We start from the raw sequence: 20,843 nt of genomic DNA on the forward strand, positions 1-20,843 counted from the left end.
ATCCGCCGGGCGGAACCTGAATGTCCGCAGAACATTGGGTGAGCGGAGCACGTTTCCGGCCGGGTGAAGAGTGGGGACGCCCCCCCCGGAGGCTGGGACTTCCGGCGTTGCGTAGACGCAGCCAGAAAGCTGCTGCTGGGGGTTGCTGTATAGCTCGATGTCGGCGCTGCGGCACGTCGTGTGCGCCCTGTCTGGCGGCGTGGACAGCGCGGTGGCCGCGCTGCTGTTGCGGCGGAGAGGTGAGGCCAAGGTTCCTCACTGGGGACAGGAGCTTGGCTCCTCCAGGTCTGAGGCCTGGCCTCTGCAGACTCCACGGGCCTCCAGTCGAGGACCGCCAACTCTGCTCACAAAGTCACTCCAGTGTTCTCCTTCGTTGGATGACAAATGTCACTCTAAACAGCTACCAATTCTTCCTGACTTCTAGACGTAGTCCCATGGGTCCTTAGGGTTCGGATCTGATTCCTACTACCGGTCTAAATTCCTCCTGCTGTGCGGCCCCACCTTATTTCAACCTCTCCGCATTCGCCTGGCAGTTTTTAATGGAGCCTCAGCCGTGGATCACCTTCCCCGAGGCACGTGCGGTGCAGAGGCGCGGGCAAGGAGCCTGGATTTGGGCAAGTTAATTAAACACCCCTCAGGAAAATGGGATGATCCGTAATTTGGGGTGACTGGGAAGATTAAATGACAGTATGTATTGAAATGCATATGAAATGTGAGATATGACGGAAAGCAGGAGCGATTCTTTCATAATCACAGCTGCTATGACAGAGTAAAAGAGCCACAGCATACACGTGTGTACTATGTTGAGAGAGGAAGAAGGAAGCTCAGTAGCATTTCTCGACAAAGAACTGGATGCAGTAACACAGGCAGGAGTCAGTGGAGAGAGTACCAGCTAAAATAGGATGTAGTGAGGTTAATCCCCAGTTATTGAAGCTGACACGGTATCAGGGAATTTGGGGTAATGTTGAATAGGCAGTGTGAGTCTTTGAAGGTGAGGACTGTAACTAGATGCTTTGGGAAATGGAATAGGTTGACCTCGTTCTTCCAGATTTATCATTCTACAACTTAAGGGATATCAACTGCTGGCTAGTTTTTATGTCACAAAACTATGTGACATATGCTAGGGTCCTCTGGGAGGAGGGAACCTCAGCTGAGAAAATATTATCACATTAGCCTGTAGGCTAGTCAGTGGGGCATTCTCTTAATTGATGTAGGAAGGCTCATCCCATGATGAATAATGCTATCCCTGGGCAGGTGGTCCTAGGTCGTATAAGAAAACTGGTTGAGCAAGCCAAGGAAACAAGCTTGTAAGCAGTGTTCTTTTATGACCTATGATTCAATTCCTGTCTCCAGGTTCCTGACCTGAGTTTCTGCTCTGCTTCCCCTGATGATAGACTGTGACCTTTAGGGCCAAATAAACTCTTTCCTCTCCAAGATGCTTTTGATCATAAAAGCATCTTTTATGGTCAAAAAATACTTTTATGATATTTATCATAACAATGGAAATCAAGCCAAAACAGAGTCTTTCTCCCCTCAGGCTGCTACATCTTCCTTTTACCCTTCCTTGAATTTCTTTCATGAAAGAAACTGATGAACGGTGTCAGAGGAAAAAAAATTCTCTCATTTTAGAGGTGATGTTCCATCCTGCGATCCATAGAAAGTTAACCAGTCCTGGAGTGCCTGCCCCGCTGCGTGTGGGTCTTGTCTCTGTGAGGCATTCAATCAGGCAGATGTGGCATGGGAATGGTGGGGTTCTAAGGCTCTCTGTAGAGTTTGTTCGTGCTACAAGCTTGTGGGGTTTTAGCTCTCCTTATGCCCTGGGCATTGCATTAGCTCTCGGGACACAGGGTTGCATTATGCCCTCTCTGCATTAGTAAGTTAAGGGTAAGACTAGCTCAAGAGCTGAGCTCCTCTGCAGAAGAGCACAGTCAGGTGCCTTCAGACACAGAAGACGGCCTCATCCCATACCAGGCTGTGTGACTTTAATGAGTGTGGTATTTTATTTGTTAAAGGTTTGCCAGGAAAATCCCTGGAATTTGGGCAGAGGCAGTAATCAAACACTTGAAGCTTTTAACATAACTGCCTTGTTTTTCCTTACATTCAACTTATTCTAGAGAAGCAGGGTTTTGATGTAGGGTGAACACTAGGGAGTTTTCGGAAGCGCTGGAAGGCAGTGCCGGTCTGTGATATATGGTTGGGTGTTGGTCACAGTAGAGAACATAGATCATAAAACATGTGGACGATAGAGCCTTTATGGACTAGCCAACACCTTAGTTTAAATATTTGGTGTTGAGAATTGAACTCAGGGCTTCACCCATGCTAAGTCTGGGCGTACCTTGGAGGTACACCCTCAGGGTGATAAAATTTCTAATAATTTAATTGTCTATATATTTGATGGCTTAGAATATAAAAGTCTTAGTAGCTAGATAACTTTTAAAATGAGTTTACTTTTAAAATAACTGAATAGTGATTATCTTTAAAATATTTTAAATTCTTTATGTATGGATGTTTTGCCCACATGTGTGTCTGTGAACCATGGGTGTGCCTGGAATTAAATGTGTGTGCCTGGAGTTAAGGCTGCCCAGAAGAAGGCATCAGATCTCCTGCAATTGTAGTTACAGGTTTCTGGGTGTTGGGAATTGAACCTGGGTCTACTGGAGAATCAGCAAGTGCTCTTAACCCTGGAGCTATCTCTTCAGCCCTGATTTTTTTTAAAAAAAAAAAGCTTGGGACTAGACTTAAATTCAGTATCTTCCTGCCTTAGCCTCCCAAATACTGGAATCATAGGTATGTGTTACCATATCTGACTGGATGGTAGCTTGTATTTGTATTGGAATCAGAGTTTTTGCTCAGCATTCAGTCATTCAACACATATCTGATACACCCCTGCTGTGTGTTACGCTTTGTATTAATACATATATATGTAGAGACACAACATGAGAGAAAGCTCATTTTAATTACTTTGGGGACACAAACAACTTCAGTACACCGTGTACTACAAGGTGGGGGACTTAACCAGTATCAGTGCTATGAGGGCTAAAATATACAGAGACATTAGGGGAGGGGGGGCTATGGCGTGTCGGAACCACCTGGAACACAGAAGTCCCTGCTTTTCACCCTAATTTCTCTGTTCAGGTTACCAGGTGACAGGGGTATTTATGAAGAACTGGGACTCACTGGATGAGCAGGGCGTCTGTGCTGCTGACAAGGACTGTGAAGATGCGTATAAAGTTTGTCAGATCTTAGACATCCCTTTCCACCAGGTGTCCTATGTGAAGGAGTATTGGAATGATGTGTTCAGGTGAGTGCAGGTCATTGCACAGGCAGGCTATATTATGCTGTGAAGCTTTTCCATGGGAGGTTGGTTGGGAGCAGTCAGTGCTTCTCCACAGAGGTGGCCAAGACTGTGCTGAAGTCGGGGTACCGGGGAACTGGCCCATAGCACCCTCATGCTCTTTCTGGGGATAGTTCCCACCTGCCAGAGGTCTCACTAATGCTTTTCTGAACCATGGCTTGAGGAGTGAAGGCTGAGACCTCTGCAGAAAGTGCTGGGCGGTGTGTGTCAGTCAGTCCCTACACTGTGTGTAAGTGGTTTTGGGGATGTTCTGCTGAGTTTCTACCAACTTGACAAAAGCCAGGGTAATGTGAGGAGAGGGAGGTGCAACTGAGAAAATACAGGCGAGCCTATGGGCTGTTTTATTGATTAACAATAGATGTGGGAGGACACAGCCCACCAAAGGGCAGGGGGTCCTAGTCTGTATAAGAAAGCAGGCTGAGGGGCTAGAGAGATGTCTCAGCGGTTAAGAACACTGACTGAGTTCAAATCCTAGCAACCACATGGTGGCTCACAACCATCTGTTATGAGATCTGACACCCTCTTCTGGTGTGTCTGAAGACAGCCACAGTGTGCCTAGATATAATAATAAATAAATCTTAAAAAAAAAAAAAAAAAAAAGCAGGCTGAGCAAGCCAGTAAGCAGCACCCCTCCATGGCCTCTGCATCAGTGTCTGCCTCCGGATCCTGCCCTGCTTGATATCCTGCCCCGACTTCCCACAATTGATGAGGACATATAAGCCAAATGAACCCTTGCCTGCCCTAGTTGCTCTTGGCCATGGTCTTTATCACAGCAGTGTAAGACAGGAGGTTGGAAGAATGCCCCTCATCCGTCTCAGGAACATGGCATTTGCCTAGCCACTTCTGCAGAGAAAGACATCCAAAGCTAGTTTCTGGTGAGCCCTGACAGTGCTTGGAAGCCCTTGCACATGTCAGAGACAATGGCTGTGTTCACCATGCATTACCCTTGCCTAAACAGACCTCAGTCTCAACTTTGACACTTAGAAGACCGGTTTTTCTAGGTCTCAGTTTTCTGATCTTTAAGGATAATGCCAATACCTGCCAAACATTATAGAAATGAGTTGAAGTCATACAAGGTTCTAGAACAGTGCTGTCCATTTATAGGTGTTTTGGGTGTTTTCTGTTGCTGTGACAAAGCACTGTGACTAAGCCAAAACAGAGTTTTGTCCATGGGGACAAAAGTCCATCCTGGCAGCAGGAAGAGCAGCAGAGAGAGGGACCTGGGAAGAGCACGTGGCTTCTACCATCTTAAAACCCACCGCCCATGACAGACTTCCTCCAGCAGGCCACACCTCATAAGCCTGCACAAATAGCACCATCAACTGGGGACTGTCGTAGTTAGGGGTTTACTGCTGTGAGCAGACACCACAACCAAGGCAAGTCTTATAAGGACAACATTTAATTGGGGCTGATTTACAGGTTCAGTCCATTATCATCAAGGCAGGAGCATGGCAGCATCCAGGCAGGCATGGTGCAGGACGAGCAGAGAGTTCTACACCTTCATCTGAAGGCTGTTAACAGAATACTGGCTTCCAGTCAGCTGGGATGAGGGTGTTATAGCCCCCACCCATAGTGACACACCTACTCCAACAAGTCCACACCTTGTTTGTATATGCTGGGCCAAGCATATACAAACCATCACAGGGAACAAATATTCAAATATCTGAGACTGTGGGGGCCATTATCATTCAAACATGTGCGTTCTAAGAAGTCACTTGACATAGTAGGAAAATGGTTTGATAATGAAGTTCTCATGTGGCCTCAAAGTACGGTTTTGGAATAATAAAGAAAAATTCAACATTAAACAAGCATCTTAACTCACTTATTTTTTTAAGGAATGTATCACTCAGATCTGAGGGTTTTTCTTTTATTCCAGTGACTTTTTGAATGAATATGAGAAAGGAAGGACTCCCAACCCCGACATCAACTGCAATAAGCATATCAAGTTCAGTTGCTTTTATCATTATGCTGTGGACAATCTTGGTAAGGAACTGACATTTCTTCATTTGCTTCTTAAAATCATAGCTGTCAGACACAACCAGAAGCCAGAACCTTGTAGACAATTTTGTCTTTCAGAATGAAAGTACTCACTGAAGAAGAAAGAACTTTCTAGTTCAGCGTGACCATTAGGAGAGAGTGCCATTCACCATGGGCAGGCTCATCTGGGAGAAGGTGTGTTTGGCCATCGACCTAAAGGCTCAAAGGTGGCAGTGCCTAAGCAGAGGATTCTCAGGCAGCAGGATTCAGATCTAAGTCAGTAGTGACTCGGGAAGACTCGTCAGTGAGAGCAGAAACGGCAGGAGTGGAAACCTGTGGGTCACCTGTGTCAGTCTGCCAAACAAAGTGATAGCACACACTTGTAATCCTAATGGTGAGGCTGAAACTGGACTGTTGGGTGTTCAAGGCCAGCCAAACTTCATAACAAATGCTAAGCCCTCCTGGCTTATATAGTGAAACCCTGCCCCAGTGAAGGAAGGAAGGAGGGAGCGAGGGAAGGGAGGAAGACAGGCACCTGGGCTGGCCAGAAGGCCAGCCTGGCTACAGCCAGAAGAGCACAAGATGGGAGTCAGTGGACTACTCACAGAGCAGCAGGCCAGGACCCAAGAGCGTGTGCATCATTTCACTACACTGTCAAAGAGAATACTGCTTTAACTGAGAGTCAGTGCCATCTAGAGTGTGGCCGCAGGAGCCCAGAGGACACCTAGCCTCTTAAACTGAGAGTCAGCGCTGTGTAGAGTGTGGCCGCAGGAGCCCAGGACACCTAGCCTCTTAAATGCATTTGTGCTGAGGTTTAGCCAGGCTATGATGTGTAGTGGCCCTAGGTATAATCTCTGTCACATCCTACCTGGTTCCCTGATGTAGCATTTCCCTGTCTCTCTGGGTCCTTATTCTGGGATTGAGGCTTGCACTAGAACCCACCTGAGGGTCAAACATCTGAAACCTAGTCTTCTGAGTAGAAGGGTTCCTCTTAGAGGCACCCACACTTCTTGCAGTGTAGCTGATGGTCCTTAAGGAAATGTTCTGTGAGAAGATGCAGTGCTATGTCCGAGGCCCTAGTTGAATGTTTTGCGTCAGTGCTAATTCAAGGCTCCCGGCTTAGCTGGGCGGTCCAGGTGCTCAGGTCTGAGCCAGCCTCCTGCAGTGGACACCTGTCACAGTGGACAGGAGAGACTAAGTGTATTGAGTGGTCCTTCCATATGATAAAATAATGGACATTTACTAAAAATTACTGACAGTCAAGCCGGAGGGGCAGCGAACCTGTGGTTTCACTACAGAATCAAAGGAGTAAGTCTGTGGGCGCCTGCCAGGAGCCATTGTGGATAGGCTGAGGCTAGCAGAGCCTTCCTGGAGGGGGCCCACTGTCTTTGCATGGTCTGTGACGGGTGAGCTCTATGAGACAGGGTCCCAGAGAGACTTCATCTCAGGATTGCTTCTTGCAGCTGCTGTGCCTTTCCTGTCATTATTAAATTAATACAATAATCCCAGGCCATTGGCCTGCCCCATTGAGCAGATTTCCTGCAGATGAGCATAGAGATGAACTTTTATGAATTAATGCTGTTTAGATGAATTAATGATTTTATAGAGTTCCTGATTTGATAAAAATAATCTTAGGGAGGTTTTAAGAGATGACTCTAGTTATTTTGCTAGTAAGATGTAATAAAGTCAATTATAATCAAGAATAGAATGTGTCTGCTCCTCATAATAGTAAGTAAAGGCTGCATGATAAGAAATACAATAATTACACTAAGAAGCGATACAGGCATGGGTCAGGTTTGTATTGAAGGAAAAGCTTTGAGGCACAAGGATGAAGCCGCAGGTGTGGATGATAAGGCCAGGCCATATGAAACTGTGGCTTTGAACTTACAATGAGCATATGAAGAGAATGGATCACGGCTTTGAACTTAATATCCTTCTATAACTCCCATTCTGTATGACATTTTATCAGTGAGATAATTTTTTAAAGAACTTTTGTCTAAAAGGGTATAAAAAGGCCAGAAAAAAGAAAGATGGTGTGGGGCTGGAGAGATGGCTCAGTGGTTAAGAGCACCTTCTGCCTTCCAGAGTTCCGGAGTTCAATTCCCAGCAATCACATGGTGGGTCAGAACCATCTGTAATGGAATCCTATGCCCTCTTCTGGTGTGTCTGAAGACAGCTACAGTGTGCTCACATACATTAAATAAATAAGCAAATAAATGTTAAAAAAGAAAAAGGAAGAAAGATGGTGCGGGTGTGGTAGCTTGGGGAGCTCTGCCCCATCTTTCCAAACGTATGTGTCTGTTTGTCTGTCTGTAGGTAGGTAGGTAAATGTGTATTATGTAAGCATGCATGAATACTTGTGGAGTTGATTGAGAAAGAGGTTGGGCCTGGCCAGAGTGTGGGTGTCTGAACGTATAGTGTCTATGTAAGTTTGCTTGTGTAAAGGATCTTTTTTTTTTTTTTAATTTTTTTTTGTTTGTTTTGGGTTTTTTTTTTTTTTTTTTTGGATTTGGTTTTCTTGAGACAGGGTTTCTCTGTATAGCCCTGGCTGTCCTGGAACTCACTCTGTAGACCAGGCTGGCCTCGAACTCAAAAATCCGCCTGCCTCTGCCTCCCAAGGGCTGGGATTACACGTGTGCGCCACCACCACCCAGCTTGTGTAAAGGATCTTAATTCTTTTCCTTTCCTTCCCCTCTAGTTCACAAAGAGTTACGCAGCTTAGTTGGAGAATTCTCCCATTAAGAAAAAGGGGATAATTCCTCTGAAGTCATTGGCTTCTGGCCCCAATATAACTAAGAATCAAAGAGAGTAAATATTATTAATACTAAGCAACCTTTAGAGTGGCAAAACCAAGTTTTGCCTCCACTGCCACTCTGCCCAGTCGGCAACCTTCCAGGGAGAACCACCGGTGTGGTGCTCGGGTAGAGCACCCAGCAGGTGTCCAGTCGGTCCTGTACGTTCAAAGTTGTGGGGTACAGTGTCGTCAACTTCCCTCTGCTTACCTCAGCGGTGGGCATTATGTCTTCAGTCAGTGCTCTGTAAGCACCATTCCCCCTGGGCTGCAGCATCAAGATTCACCCCACGCCCTCCTGCTGTTGAATATTTTGGTTTCAGTTTTTCCTTAGTGTTGTAAAAACTGATAACTCTTTTGTACTTAAATCTTTATGTTTGTAAGATAAGACTGAGTGAGCAGATTGGGTCTGACTTGCAAAGGCTCTTTAAAGATGTGAGGTTCTATTAGCTCACGTTAGGAGTTGAAGGGAGCCTGCCTGCCTGCCTGCCTGGTGAGCTGTCTCACAGGCCTCTGTGCCCTATGCAGGTTTCAGTGCGGCTTGTTCTGCCTGCTTTATCTAGGCTGGTGTCCTCGTTCACTTTCTATTGCTGTGATAAAAAGCATGACCAAAAGCAATGTAGGGAAGGTTTATTTGGCTCACATGTCCCAATCACAGTCCATTATTTGGGGACACCGAGGCAGGAACTGATGCCGAGTCCACAGAGGAGTCTTTCTTACTGCCTATTCTCCATGACGTGTTCAGCTGCTTTCTTATATGACACAGGACTGTCTTCCTGGGGTAGTGCTACCCACATCATTCATTTATCAAGAAAATGTCCCACAATCTGGGTACGGTGGCATGTTGCATTAGTACTATCATTCGAAGATGGAGCCTGATCTATACAGTGAGTTTCAGGACAGTAAAGGACCCTGACTCAAAAAAAAAAAAAAAAAAAAGAAGAAGAGGAGAAGAGGAGAAGAGGAGGAGAAGGAGGAAGAAGCAGCAGCAGCTGCTGCAGCTGCTACCACATACACTTTCCTAAGGCCTGTCTGATGGAGATATTTTAAAATTCATTTAATTTTATTTTATATGCATTGGTATGAGGGTGTCAGATCCTTTAGAACTGGAGTTACAGACATTTGTGAGCTGTGATGTGAGTGCTGACTGGAAATTGAACCCAGGTCTTTTGGAAGAACAGTGCTCTTAACCACCGATCCATCTCTCTAGCTCCAGGACATTTCTTAATTAAGGAGCCCTCTTTCCAAGTGACTCCAGTTTGTGTGACTTTTCAAAAACTAGCTAGTACCACTGCCAGTGAGTCTCACACTGGATCCTTGTATTTTGAAAACCCTCCAGGAGCGGATGCTGTTGCCACTGGCCACTATGCCAGGACCTCACTGGAGGATGAGGAAGTCTTTGAGCAAAAGCATATTAAGAGACCAGATGGGCTGTTCAGAAATCGATTTGAAGTCAGAAACCGTAAGTTGGCATGTGTGGTCAGAGCTGTGGCCTCTGTGAGCACAGGATACTTAGAAGGATGGCAGGAGCAGGGTCCAAGTGCCCAGCCCCCGCCCAGCCTCAGGCCTTCCAATGAGCTGGTTTGGTTAGTTCAATTTGCAAAGGCTCAGGCAGAGCAGGGCTGCTTCCCCAAGGGCTTGTGGTTGAGCATGGAGGCGTCCTAGTTGGGAGCCAGGGCGAAAGCTGAGGAGGGTGCAGCAGGAACTTACAGCTAGGTTATCACATGTTCGTAGCCTGAACTCCAAAGAGCTTTGACAGTAATGCTGGAAATGGTTTTAACAGGGTCCCAAGCAGATTGAGAGTCATTTCCCGGATTCAGTAGGGACATCTCGTGCTGAGGGCGTGCTCACCTTTGTCTGCCCCCCACTTGTTCTGGTTCTCTTCAGCGAGTCAAGCACTGTGTTGACCGACTTGTCTGTGGTAGTTTAGTAGTGTCCTTGGTTTTCAGTGTGCGTTCTAGGCAAACCAAAGCTGTTTGTGTGGCTCTGGTCTTGAGTCCTAGGGGAGCGCACAAGTGGATCACACAAGCAGAGCAGACCAGGTCTTGGGCTCGGGGTGGCTGTAGTTGTTGGGGACCTGACCGTGTAACCAGCTGTTTCTCATGTGAACATGGTGCGGTGTCTGGAGGAACAGATAGCATGGGAGGGTCCCGGAAACGAATGATCTCTGGGCCAGATGTGGCTCCGTCCTGCTCTTTCTCTTTCCGCACATTTGTTAGTGATAGCCTCTTCCTGTCATAGGTTTTCAGTGAGTTTTCAAGTAACTCAGAAGGTTACTCAGAAGGTTACCTGCAGTCTCAGCACTTGGGAGGCTCAAAAAAACAGTCAAAAGGATCAGGACAAAATAACTCAGAAGCAAGAAAAAATGCACACAAACACTATTGAAAGCATTTTGTTTTGAGACAGAGATTGAATTATAGCTGTATGTCAGCAAACAGGTGCATTGTTTTTGACAGACAAAGTAACAGGATGGAAATGGGAGGCAGCGCAGTCCACAGCACAGCCTTTCAGCGCCTGTGTCATCACGGCCAGCCCTCAGTTGTCACTGTAACCATGGGGGTATTCTCCATTACCCGGAGATGTGAAAGCCAGCAGTTGGAAACATACAGGCAGTGCGATGCTTACCCCTGGCTGCTATACAATGTGTGCAGTGCGTTTAAACTGTGGAGCTGGAAAATGGGGCTCAATCCCTGGAACCTATGTAAAAACGCCAGACCTGGTTGGCATGTACATGTAATCCCAATGCTGCGAGGCAGAGATAGGCTAGACTGTCTAGCATAGTTGGTGAGTTCTAAGCCAGTGAGAGACCATCTCAAAGTGTGTGACGCCTGAGGAACAGCAGTTAAGGATGTCATCTGACTTCCACACGTGTGTACTGACATGGACAAACTCTCAAATGCGTGTGCACACACAAAATTGAGCTGGTGTGTGTGGAGTGTTCTGAATTTTACTATGGGGATGTCTCCTAGTACTGTATGTGAGGAAGGGGTGGGGCAGGAAGCGTATCTGCCCATCAGCCCCACCAGCGCACAGACATGAGTGGAACCGACTATTTGGGAAACTGACCTGGCCGCCTTCTCAGGTTTGAAAGTCACCAGGGCCGGCGCCACTCACGCCTGCAATAAGAAGTCTTTCAGTTATGTGGAGAGTTTGAGACTACAGTGAGGCTGCTAACGTGTCAGTGTGGTCATGTAGCAGAGCTGCCCCCACCAAGGGGGCGCGTTCTACCCAGCCGTCTCCACCCAGGCCAGGCTGAGCGCCAGAGCGCCGTGTGTTTCTGTGCACACTTCACACCTGCAGTTGTTAGGCAAACACACTACTGACACTAGTTTAGCATCCTTCTGGATGAACTGTCTTGTCTGGTCCCAGCCATGACTAGAGTTATTAAGACTAGTCCTTCTCACTGCACTGTTTTCTCATATAGTGTTTACTGTTTGAAAGTCTCATAGTCAAAATTACCAGCAGGGAAATTTCTGTATGTAAAATCGACATTCCTTGTATTGTTCCCAGTAAATAAACCAGGGCAAGAGTTTTCTGTGCATTAGCCATGCTCGTATTTTTCCCCCATAGTCTTTCAGGATGGGTTTTGCTTTTGGCAGACTTGGGGTAACTGCTCACAAAGAAGGGCACTAAAGCAAAGAGTCATTATCTATGTTCCAGCGATGACTTTTGTTCTTTACTTTTGGCAGCCGTAAAACTTCTCCAAGCAGCTGACAGCTTTAAAGACCAGACCTTCTTTCTCAGCCAGGTTTCCCAGGATGCCCTGAGAAGAACCATCTTCCCCCTGGGGGAATTAACAAAAGATTTTGTAAAGAAAATAGCCGCAGAGCATAGACTGCATCATGTGCTTCAGAAGAGAGAGGTAGGAGTGAGCAGCTTTTCGTTGCCCAAGCGCGCTCGCATCCACGTTGTCATGGCACTGGCAGGGCTGGGCCCTGGGGACCCAATGCCAGGACCCCATCGGGCCAAGCACAGAGCACAGTGAGGAGCACCTGAGGCCTCCCTGCTCCTCCCTGCTCCCTCTTGTGCCTAACTGCTTTCTCTGCAGACAGTAGCTGGCTTAGCCAGCAGTGAGTGTGGGCAGGGAGCAGCCATCTGTACACAGTGCTGCCTATCCAAGGATACAGTAGCAGACAGTCCATCCCTGCCTCCTCAGAGTTCCCTGGGAAGGACCATCACACACCTGCATCTTGGAAACCGTGCTGCCCCCTGTGGAGGGAGAGCTGGGAGCCGTGAGAAGCCCTGGTAGTTAAGGTTTGGTGAGCGGTTAGCTCAGCTGTAGCGACTACTTACACAGTCTTCCGGGAACACGCATGACTGCCTTTTATCAGCAAGTCCACATTGCCAAAAAGAATGTCACTTGCTGTTTTACGTTCTCCCTGTTGCTCAGCTGACAGACATTCTCCATGGTAGGAACTGAGGGAGTCACTGCAATACATGGGGAGATTCCTGGTCTCATGGCCTTTGTTATAGAGAGACATACACACTGAGGAATAATTGCAGAGCTGCTTGCCCAGAACGGTCCTGGGTGGTCAGCTTCTTGTCTGGGCTGTGCAGGGCTCAGCCAGTCTTCTCCCTGACTGCCCTGAGGTGGCCTGCCCTGCTTCCTGCTTCTACCTTGGTCCCTGGCTCTCCAGCACTGAGCAGACTAGGTAGCTCTAGGTTGCTCCCTGGGTTTCCAACAGTCTAGTTGCTAATGGTGCAGTGTGTTTACACGACAGCATCTACTTTGAAGTCAGACTTGGAAAGACATGACATTCTCTAGGCCCTCAAGTTCTGATTGTGTCTGCTGAGCTCTGGAGCCTCCTGCGACATAGCCTGCCCTCTCCCCTCCTAGCCCAGCCCTCTGTTTCCTGGTTTGCCTACTGGCTTCTGCTCACATCATGTCGGCCTTCCTCTCGTTCCAGAGCATGGGAATCTGCTTCATTGGTAAGAGAAACTTGGAGCATTTCCTTCTTCAGGTGAGTGTCATCTGACATGAGTGACTGTCTGCTCTGGGCCTGGGTCTCCAGTAGTGATGAAACCTGTCTTCCAGTATTTGCAGCCTCGGCCTGGAAAGTTTATTTCTATCGAGGATAATACAGTTCTGGGCACACATAAAGGTGAGTCCTGCCAGTTCTGGGAAGCAGAGGCCAGGGCTAACTCCTGTCCATTCCATGAGGGGCTCATGGAGGACTTGAGGGGTAGGCTAGGGTGGGTACATGGTACATGAGCAGTCAGTCACTCTGACAGGAATTTCGTGTGTGTTGTAAACCCTGGTGTTAATCCCTAGATTCAGAGCCAGAGTGAGCGAGTATGTGTTGATACTATGGGAGACTGCAGGAAGTGCCCTTGAGAAAGAACATAGCTGACCTCATAGCCAGGTGACTGAGGAACATAGGTGTGCCATTTACATAATCACAGAGCCAGACCACCACGACTGCAGTCGCAAGTGCTCACAGCCCTTATGTGGGAACAGAGGTGACATGCCGCCTGAGACTTGATGTCTAGCCTGATCTGTGGGACTAGCTGGAACGACAGGGTACACTTTTGTCTTTTGCCACACATGACCCTAGTGGAGAGAGCAGGGCTCCCTGGGTGTAGGGAAGGACCCAGCTGAACTGGGTGTTATATTGGAGAAGAGGACCTTGCTGGAGACAATGCTGCTCTTCCTAGCATCCAGCAGTTAGGAGATGCGCGAATCCTGCCCAGTTGCCCCTGCCAGGGCACATGTAGTCCTGTGGAGGCACAGCTGGTGAGCAGGTGGCCTGCCCATGCATGAGGTGGGTATATGGTATGGATACTAGGAATGTGCTCAGTAAACATTAGACCACTTTGAGAGCTTTAGCCCCATGGGGGTCAGAGCCACCAGATGAAAGAGCTGGCATTTGTGCCAGGCTTAGTACCATCCTAGTCATTGTCATATCCCTGAGCCCTGAACCTGAGGCAGGCTGAACACAGGTGTATGGTTAGAGCTAAGAGTCCTTCAAGAGAATCATGGTTTGAAGCCAGCACGCCTCGTAGCAATCCATAACCTCCCATTTGTGAGAGCTGAGATGCGCCCTCTGGAATACTATTTCATAGGCTGGTTCCTGTACACTTTGGGACAGAGAGCTAAGATCAGCGGCTTGAGGGAGCCCTGGTACGTGGTGGAGAAGGATGGCACCAAGGGTGACGTGCTTGTGGTGAGTGAGGCTGGCCTTCGCTGTCTAGTGTTCCAATAAAACGGGCAGTGCTGGCATAGCCTGCCTTCCATAGCTTCTTGGGACAGGTGTAAGGTCTTCATATAAAGTACGGACTAGGCTCCTGTTACAGCTGACAATGCACCCATTCCTAGAAAAGCTGTCCTGTTTTGCAAAGGAGGATGAGACTCAGAGTGGGTAACTTGCTAAGGCCTCTTGTGGAGAGGAAGTCGTCACCGTGCCCAGACAGCTCCCCCAAACCCCTCCATGGAATGGTCCTAGACGTCCTTGTGGGCTGAGGTAGTTAGGCTAGGACCTCAAGGTCCTACATGGGACCCTGAGCCATTTTGGTGGGTCCTAGGTTCTAGAGTAGAAATTCTCTAGGAGGGCTTTGGGGATGATGACAGTAGCAAGAGATTTTGGGTTATAAATATAGTGGGACAGGATGCTGCTGGTACCCTGTATGTGCATACCCAGTAGCCCCCAACTCTGACAGTCATCAAGTCCAACTCCCAGGAGTGCAAGGGTGGGGCAGTTGAGCCACCAGTGAGTGCAGTCAGACACTGGAGGATCCACAGGTGCGTAGGCCACAGACATCTTCCCAGAAGAGCAGCATGGGAAACATCTACTCAGGCTTGAATTAAGTGTCTTTTAAGCCTAAGCTCTCAGAGATGCCTGCTGAGAAAAGCCAGAATGGTTATTGGATCAAGGGCCCAAGCGTCTCAGGGTCTTAGTGCTTCTGGTTCTGCCCCAGGGAAGACTTGGCTGCCCTAGGCAACACCAGGGTTCTTTGGTGCAGAGACTGGTGGTAAACCAGTCGTGCATGTGATAAGGGCCAGCCTTGCATATCTGGACGCAGGTAGGTGGGGCCAGCACCTTTCAGCCCCTGCTTTCCTCAGCTAGTTGTCGCTGGCAGGATTCCTGGTCCTTCCAAGAGCCATTTGTGTGTTTGACCTATATCTCCAGGAACACAAACTGTCTTCAGAGCATGGTGGCGGGGGTGGGGGATCTCACCTTTGCCCCCTGCTACTGCCTCATGGCCATTCCTTCTCTCCTTCCTTTTCTCATCTGAAAACCAGGGTGAACAAAGTCTTAAGCTGATGAAGTAGATTTCTCCATGTGGGCTGACACATGGGTGGGGCTGGCTGGCTTATAGTTAGTTATGGATATGCTGTTAGGATTGTTCTTATTAATGATACCTGCTGAGGGCTGCTCACCTCAAAGACGCCTGTGCTCTGCGCTGCAGGCTCCCCGGGTGGACCACCCCGCTCTGTACCGGGACCTGCTCAGGACCAACCGGGTCCACTGGATTGCTGAGGAACCGCCCGCTGCCTTGGTCAGAGACAAGATGATGGAGTGCCATTTCCGATTCCGCCACCAGATGGCACTAGGTGACTGGGCGGGAGGGAGCCCTTGTTGCTAAGCTCCCTAGGACCAGATAAAGCTAAACTAGAGAGACTGTACACTTGCAGTATTCCCTTGAGCACATTGGAAAGTCCCCATCATTAATATTGTAACGTCAGAAGTGCTGGGAATTTGAATCAAACTTGAGAATTTCTGGGAAATTGGGCTTGGGTTGGGTATGAGGGCTTGGGTTACAGTATTCTATAGAGTGAGGTGTCATGCTCATAGCCAGATCAGCTTTGAGCCATTTTGGGCACTGTCCTATTCTTCAGCAGGCAGGATGTTGGGTGTCCCTGTACCCACAAGGTGCTCATTCTCCCAGGGAGGGGTGGTGGTTGGCAGGCCCACTCCCATCTCATGATTCTCTCCACAGTGCCCTGTGTACTGACGCTCAATCAGGATGGTACTGTGTGGGTGACAGCTGTGAAGGCTGTGAGGGGCCTTGCCTTGGGACAGGTGAGTGTGTCATTGAGGGGGGAATACCCAGTGGGAGGTAGATGGGGGGTGAACATTACTCTTCTTGGCCAAGTGCTTTCAGCTCTGTCTGGAGTCAGATGCACACGGTGAGCCTCCCTCTCCCTCCAGTTTGCAGTGTTCTACAAGGGTGAGGAGTGCCTCGGCAGTGGGAAAATCCTGCGGTTGGGGCCGTCTGCCTATACACTCCAGAAGGGCAAGAACAGGACCAGAGTGGCTCCCGAGGTCTCCAGTGACAGCCCAGGCCTGCACCCTACATCCTGACAAAAGCTAAGGAGGAGGTGTTCGAGCAGAGTCTGTGGCAGGATGGTCAGTGATGGTGCTGCCAGGATCAATGGGCGGCTGGCTGCAGAGCCAAGGCAGCCTGAGGAGGGAGTGTCTGCACTGCTGCTGCAGGAACCAGAGCACGCGCTGGCTGCTGGTCTGCCTGAGGGCCCAGATGGAGCTGCTCTTCACAGCATCCAGAGGCCGAGGCGCAGGAACAGCATCAAATAAAACTGTCAAAGTCTGACCACTGTGTCTGAGGCTTGCTGGAGGCCAGGGTAGACTGTGTGGCTGTACTCCTTACATGGAACCTCCACCATGTAGCGCGGCAGGCTAGGGGAGGGCCATAGCCCTCTGCTCCCCTTCTGGGACCTGAGCCTTCTACAAAGGGAAGGCACAGTTATCTGCACTAGGCCTTTCCTTACCAGAAATTCTGACCTGAGTTAACCCTTCCCCTGGCGGTGCCCATGGCAGATGGAAGCCAGGGTTTTCCTGTCAGCTTGGTGCTGGCTTGAAGTGAACATGTGTGAGGGAAAAACACACCAGAAGACGGCCTGTACCTGGAGGTGTGCGTGAGTTACAGGCCTGGGCTGGCTCTTTGTACAGCAAAACCAGGTGGAGACCCTGGAGAAGGGGGGCCCACTATTCTCTGCTCCCATTTTTTCCCCAAGGGTAGCAGCACTGGGCAGATGTGAGACGATACAGAAGGACAGAAGTCTTGGAAACTTACCCTCTGGACAAGAATCAAGATAAAGGACCTAAGCAGTGAGGGACGGATACAGCACATCAGGGAGGAGTGACTGGAGCCTGGCCAGGTCGCTTCCTTAAGATTAGGGCTTTAACCAGGCCAGGCTCAAAAGAACTCAAGGTGCCACTGGAGTTTTCAAATCCAAGAGAAAAGACAGAGCGAGCCCTAAAGTCACAGACGCATGCAGCACCAGAGAGTAGAACCGTCCGCTGCCTAGATGAAGGGCGAGTGCAGAAGAGCAGGTACAGCAGAGCCAGGAGGAAAGGCAGATGCAGAAAATAAAACCGGAAGGGAGTGGAGGAGATTTGGAGGTGCTGACAGTGCTTGCGGGAGCTTGGACTTGACTCCCACAGAAGCTGCTGTGTGGCCTGCATGGGCCTGCACCCCATCTCCTGAAGGAGCAGAGACAGAAGGAGTAGTGGGGCCTGCTGGCTTCCAGGTTACCTGGAAAACAAAACGACACAAGCAAAAGACCAACCGTGAGCCCCAGGTTCAGAGAGAGGCCCTGCCTCAGCCGGTGGAGAGTGTTGGGATCCTGAGGGCACTGATTGCCTTTTTCTGGCCTATACCCGAGCACCGTTGTTTATTTTTCAGTGTCCCCTTGGCTGGAGAGATGACAACCAGTTGTTAAAAGCACCCATGGAAACACAGAATAAGTCTTTTTAAATTCTAAGATTTGATAAAAACAGACCGAAGAACTAGAAAACTTGGGCAGGTCCATCCATGTCATGGCAGGCCTGCATATAAATAGAAAGTTATGACAGCCCTCCATGGGCCTGCCACCTGCATCCAGGAGAGGCCTGGGGCTGTTTTCAGCAGTCCCTCCCATGCCACCTTAGAGAGCAGGACAGTGGGAACAGGAAACACCCAGCACAGCACGGGTACAAATCCAAAACTCTTAATTTATTATAGATGCATCTCACCTGTGTTGCCATCCAGTGCCGAACAGTAATAAATACACCTATTAAAAATCTCCAGTGTTGACTCTATAAAGTCTTAGGTCATAAAAACAGTTTAAATCTGACAGGTTTGTTTTGATAACAGTTGTGATCAAATTAAAAACTTCACCTTCTGAGGTGGCGTGGGCTACGGAATCGTGGGCAATCACGGTGCCCCACTGGAGACTGCAGCTCCCCTGGGCGACATCATTCTTTGTGACCTTGCAGTCCTCAGGCTACCGGGGCCTCCCTCCTGCCTCCTGGCAGTGAGTGACCTCAGACCATGTCATGTTGGCTTTCCTCTCAGCAGTCATTAGCAGTCCTGCACTCCTGAGAGCACAGCTCGGGGAGCACTCCTGGCCTTTGACCACCTCACTCAGGTTCTCCATTCTGGGCAGCTGTGCACCTCAGGTACTTGGGCACTTGATTCAAATAACAATCCTCGCTGAAGTGAGCGTGTCTGAATAACTCCAGGCTCCAGTCCCTTGGGCTGTCAGTGGGCTGGTCACAGCAGTCCTTGGTGTGAGATTCCAAAAAGAATTTGGTAACCATTGAAAACAGGCAATCTGGCTTTGTTTCTTTACACAATTGGCCATTTGAAGCTGAGTAATGTAATTGGTCGGATTTCTGGGGTGGAGCCCCCTCTGCCTAGAGAGCCCCAGAGTCTGAAAAGTAGAACATTGGCAGGAAGGAACGTGACAACATGGAAGACCTCAGGGCTCCCTCGGAATCAGGAGCATGAGCACTGAGAGCCTTTGGGAGCAGGAGCAGGAGCAGTTCTCCTGCACACTGGGCTGACTGGGAAGGGCACCAGAGTAGCCTCACTGCATCAGGAGTGGAGTAGGTACAAGGGGGTGGGGTGGCAGAGTGGTCAGGATTTCCCAGCAGCTGTGGGGCCCACTCCTCACAGGTCAGCCCTGTCCTGGATCCACAGAGCTGAGCGCACACACTGCACATGTGCTGTGTGCTCTGAAGGCCAGCGGAACACCCACATTCCTGGCTGGAAGCAGCTGCAGAAGCTGTGTCAACTTCACAGCGATGTGCCCCCTGCCTGGGCACTGGGACCAGCTGTGTTGACTGATTCCACATTCAAGTCCAGCTGTGCAAGCTTCCTTGGGCAATATACTGAGATGCCATTTCATGGCAAAGTCAGAACAGTGTAAAATATACACATACTCCCAGCTCCCAAGTCCAGGGAGAGATTGATATGTATTTACATTTTTAAACAGCAAATTAAGACACGGGGTGCCTGTGCAGAGGCACTGCTAAGCTGGTGACGATGGGCTTATACTCAAGGCCTGCGGGGACAGCTGGGTCTTGACCTGTGTCCGGTATCTCTGAACCCTGGCAAGTCGAAAGGCCCAGTTCAATGAGTCACCAAATCCAGCTCAGGCTCAGTGGCTTCGGTGTAGGGCTTCGGGTACAGCATGGTCTGGATTCTGTCTTCAGTCTAAGGACGGAGCTGTGCCAGCCTGAATGAAGTCCACGTCTCCCTCTAGAACATCTGTGGCTTTGGCACTTTGTCGCAGAGTCTGGCCCTGAGCTCCTCCTATGAGGGCCAAGGGCTTCCCGTCTGGATGTTCTGTGTAGAGCCAGCTGCTCTTGTAGGGACCTTCACACGAGGCGCCTGCTTGCCCCATAGGCAGCAGACCCAGGCTTCAAGGTCTGAGGACTCGACTGGCAGTCAGGGTTGACTGTGCCTCATGGTTTCCTGATGGTTCAAATTGAAGTTTCATTACTGCCTCTGTGTGTGGGAAGAATTGCCAGGCATGTGGAAGGGTCAGTGATGGTGGCAACCGCATAAATCCAAAGTCATTCAGGGGCAGAGACTCCCAGGCAAGTGTGAGGGGAAGCCCGGGGCTCTAGGGACCCTGGATGGGGGAAAGCTGGTGGCTCCTTCCCTCCCAGAGCCCTGGAAGCCAATGCTACTTACTCTGAGTCAGAGCCCTTGGCCTGGGCACTCCCTGTGCGTACATTCATGGCCACCCCGTTGAGATGCTCACGGCCTGGCTCCCTCCTCGGAGTCTTGATGGTAATGACACAGTCAGTGGCTTGGACACCATCAGCAGAGCCAAGGGAGGATGTGCGGGAGGACGTGGGGCTCTGCTCACAGTCGGCCAGCTTCTCTCGCAGCCGGCACTTGAGTGGCTGCTCTGGCAGTGGTGGTGGGTAGGTGGCTTTGTTCTTCAGGATGCCTGGGAGAAGGGAGATGACCACCAAGTCAGTCCAGGGAGACTCGGGTGAGTGGCTCAGCTGGGGACAGATGGCATTGAGCAAGCCAATGATCGGGCTGGTTCTTACCAACCCACCCAGGCCCCACCCAGGCCCCACCCAGGCCCCACCCAAACCCTCCACAGAATCCCCCTCAACGTGCTGAACAAGGACTCCTGCCCCTGTCCTATGTGCTGGGCGAGGGTTTGCTCCAGGGACAGACAGCAGGGCTCTCCCGAGGTACCTTTCCGCTGCTCCTGGGGCTGGCTGCTAAGCACGGCCACTGGCTTGGCCAGGACCCCACTTTCCAGGTCAGGGGGCCGGTCGCCACAGTGGTTGCCCTGTGCCTGCCGGTGTAACTCCACGCTGACCTTGGTCTCCACCTTCAGGTGGGGCTCAGTGTCCAACTCCTCACTGTCGCTCCCAGCCAGGCTCTCATCAGGCCAGGCAGCTGGGATGTGGTTGGCCAGAGCATCTGCTATGATAAGGATTGACATTCTGTGACTTTCAGCCACACCCC

General features: G+C 49.7%; 2 protein-coding genes across 4 annotated transcripts in view; one reads left to right on the plus strand and one right to left on the minus strand.

Annotated features, from left to right (window-relative positions):
- The first annotated feature begins 93 nt into the window (after positions 1–93).
- On the plus strand, positions 94–16,673 carry Trmu (tRNA mitochondrial 2-thiouridylase). 3 transcript variants are annotated; one of them, XM_052160519.1, is made up of 12 exons: positions 94–239; positions 534–614; positions 3,136–3,301; positions 5,232–5,338; positions 9,463–9,585; positions 11,813–11,985; positions 13,031–13,084; positions 13,159–13,225; positions 14,187–14,287; positions 15,531–15,675; positions 16,062–16,144; positions 16,274–16,673. In XM_052160519.1, the coding sequence occupies exons 1-12, from the start codon at positions 158–160 to the stop codon at positions 16,424–16,426; spliced, it is 1,335 nt and encodes a 444-aa protein (XP_052016479.1). In that variant the 5' UTR covers positions 94–157; the 3' UTR covers positions 16,427–16,673. The 3 variants fall into 3 exon arrangements, with proteins under 3 accessions (XP_052016479.1, XP_052016480.1, XP_052016482.1); XM_052160520.1 differs by lacking the exon at positions 534–614; XM_052160522.1 differs by lacking the exons at positions 94–239; positions 534–614; positions 3,136–3,301; positions 5,232–5,338 and having other exon boundaries at positions 9,467–9,585; positions 11,872–11,985.
- A 1,389-nt stretch (positions 16,674–18,062) lies between these two features.
- Positions 18,063–20,843, minus strand: part of Celsr1 (cadherin EGF LAG seven-pass G-type receptor 1) — a 135,377-nt gene continuing 132,596 nt past the window's right edge. Inside the window, exons 33-35 of the mRNA XM_052160518.1 lie at positions 20,568–20,801; positions 20,046–20,307; positions 18,063–19,856 (exon numbers count right to left, since the gene is read on the minus strand). Of these exons, the coding sequence (XP_052016478.1) occupies positions 19,832–19,856; positions 20,046–20,307; positions 20,568–20,801 (521 nt within the window). The 3' untranslated portion in view covers positions 18,063–19,831. The remainder of the gene's footprint in view (positions 19,857–20,045; positions 20,308–20,567; positions 20,802–20,843) is intronic.

The sequence above is a fragment of the Apodemus sylvaticus genome, chromosome 17, assembly GCF_947179515.1.
Source record: "Apodemus sylvaticus chromosome 17, mApoSyl1.1, whole genome shotgun sequence".
NCBI classification, from domain to species: Eukaryota; Metazoa; Chordata; class Mammalia; order Rodentia; family Muridae; genus Apodemus; species Apodemus sylvaticus.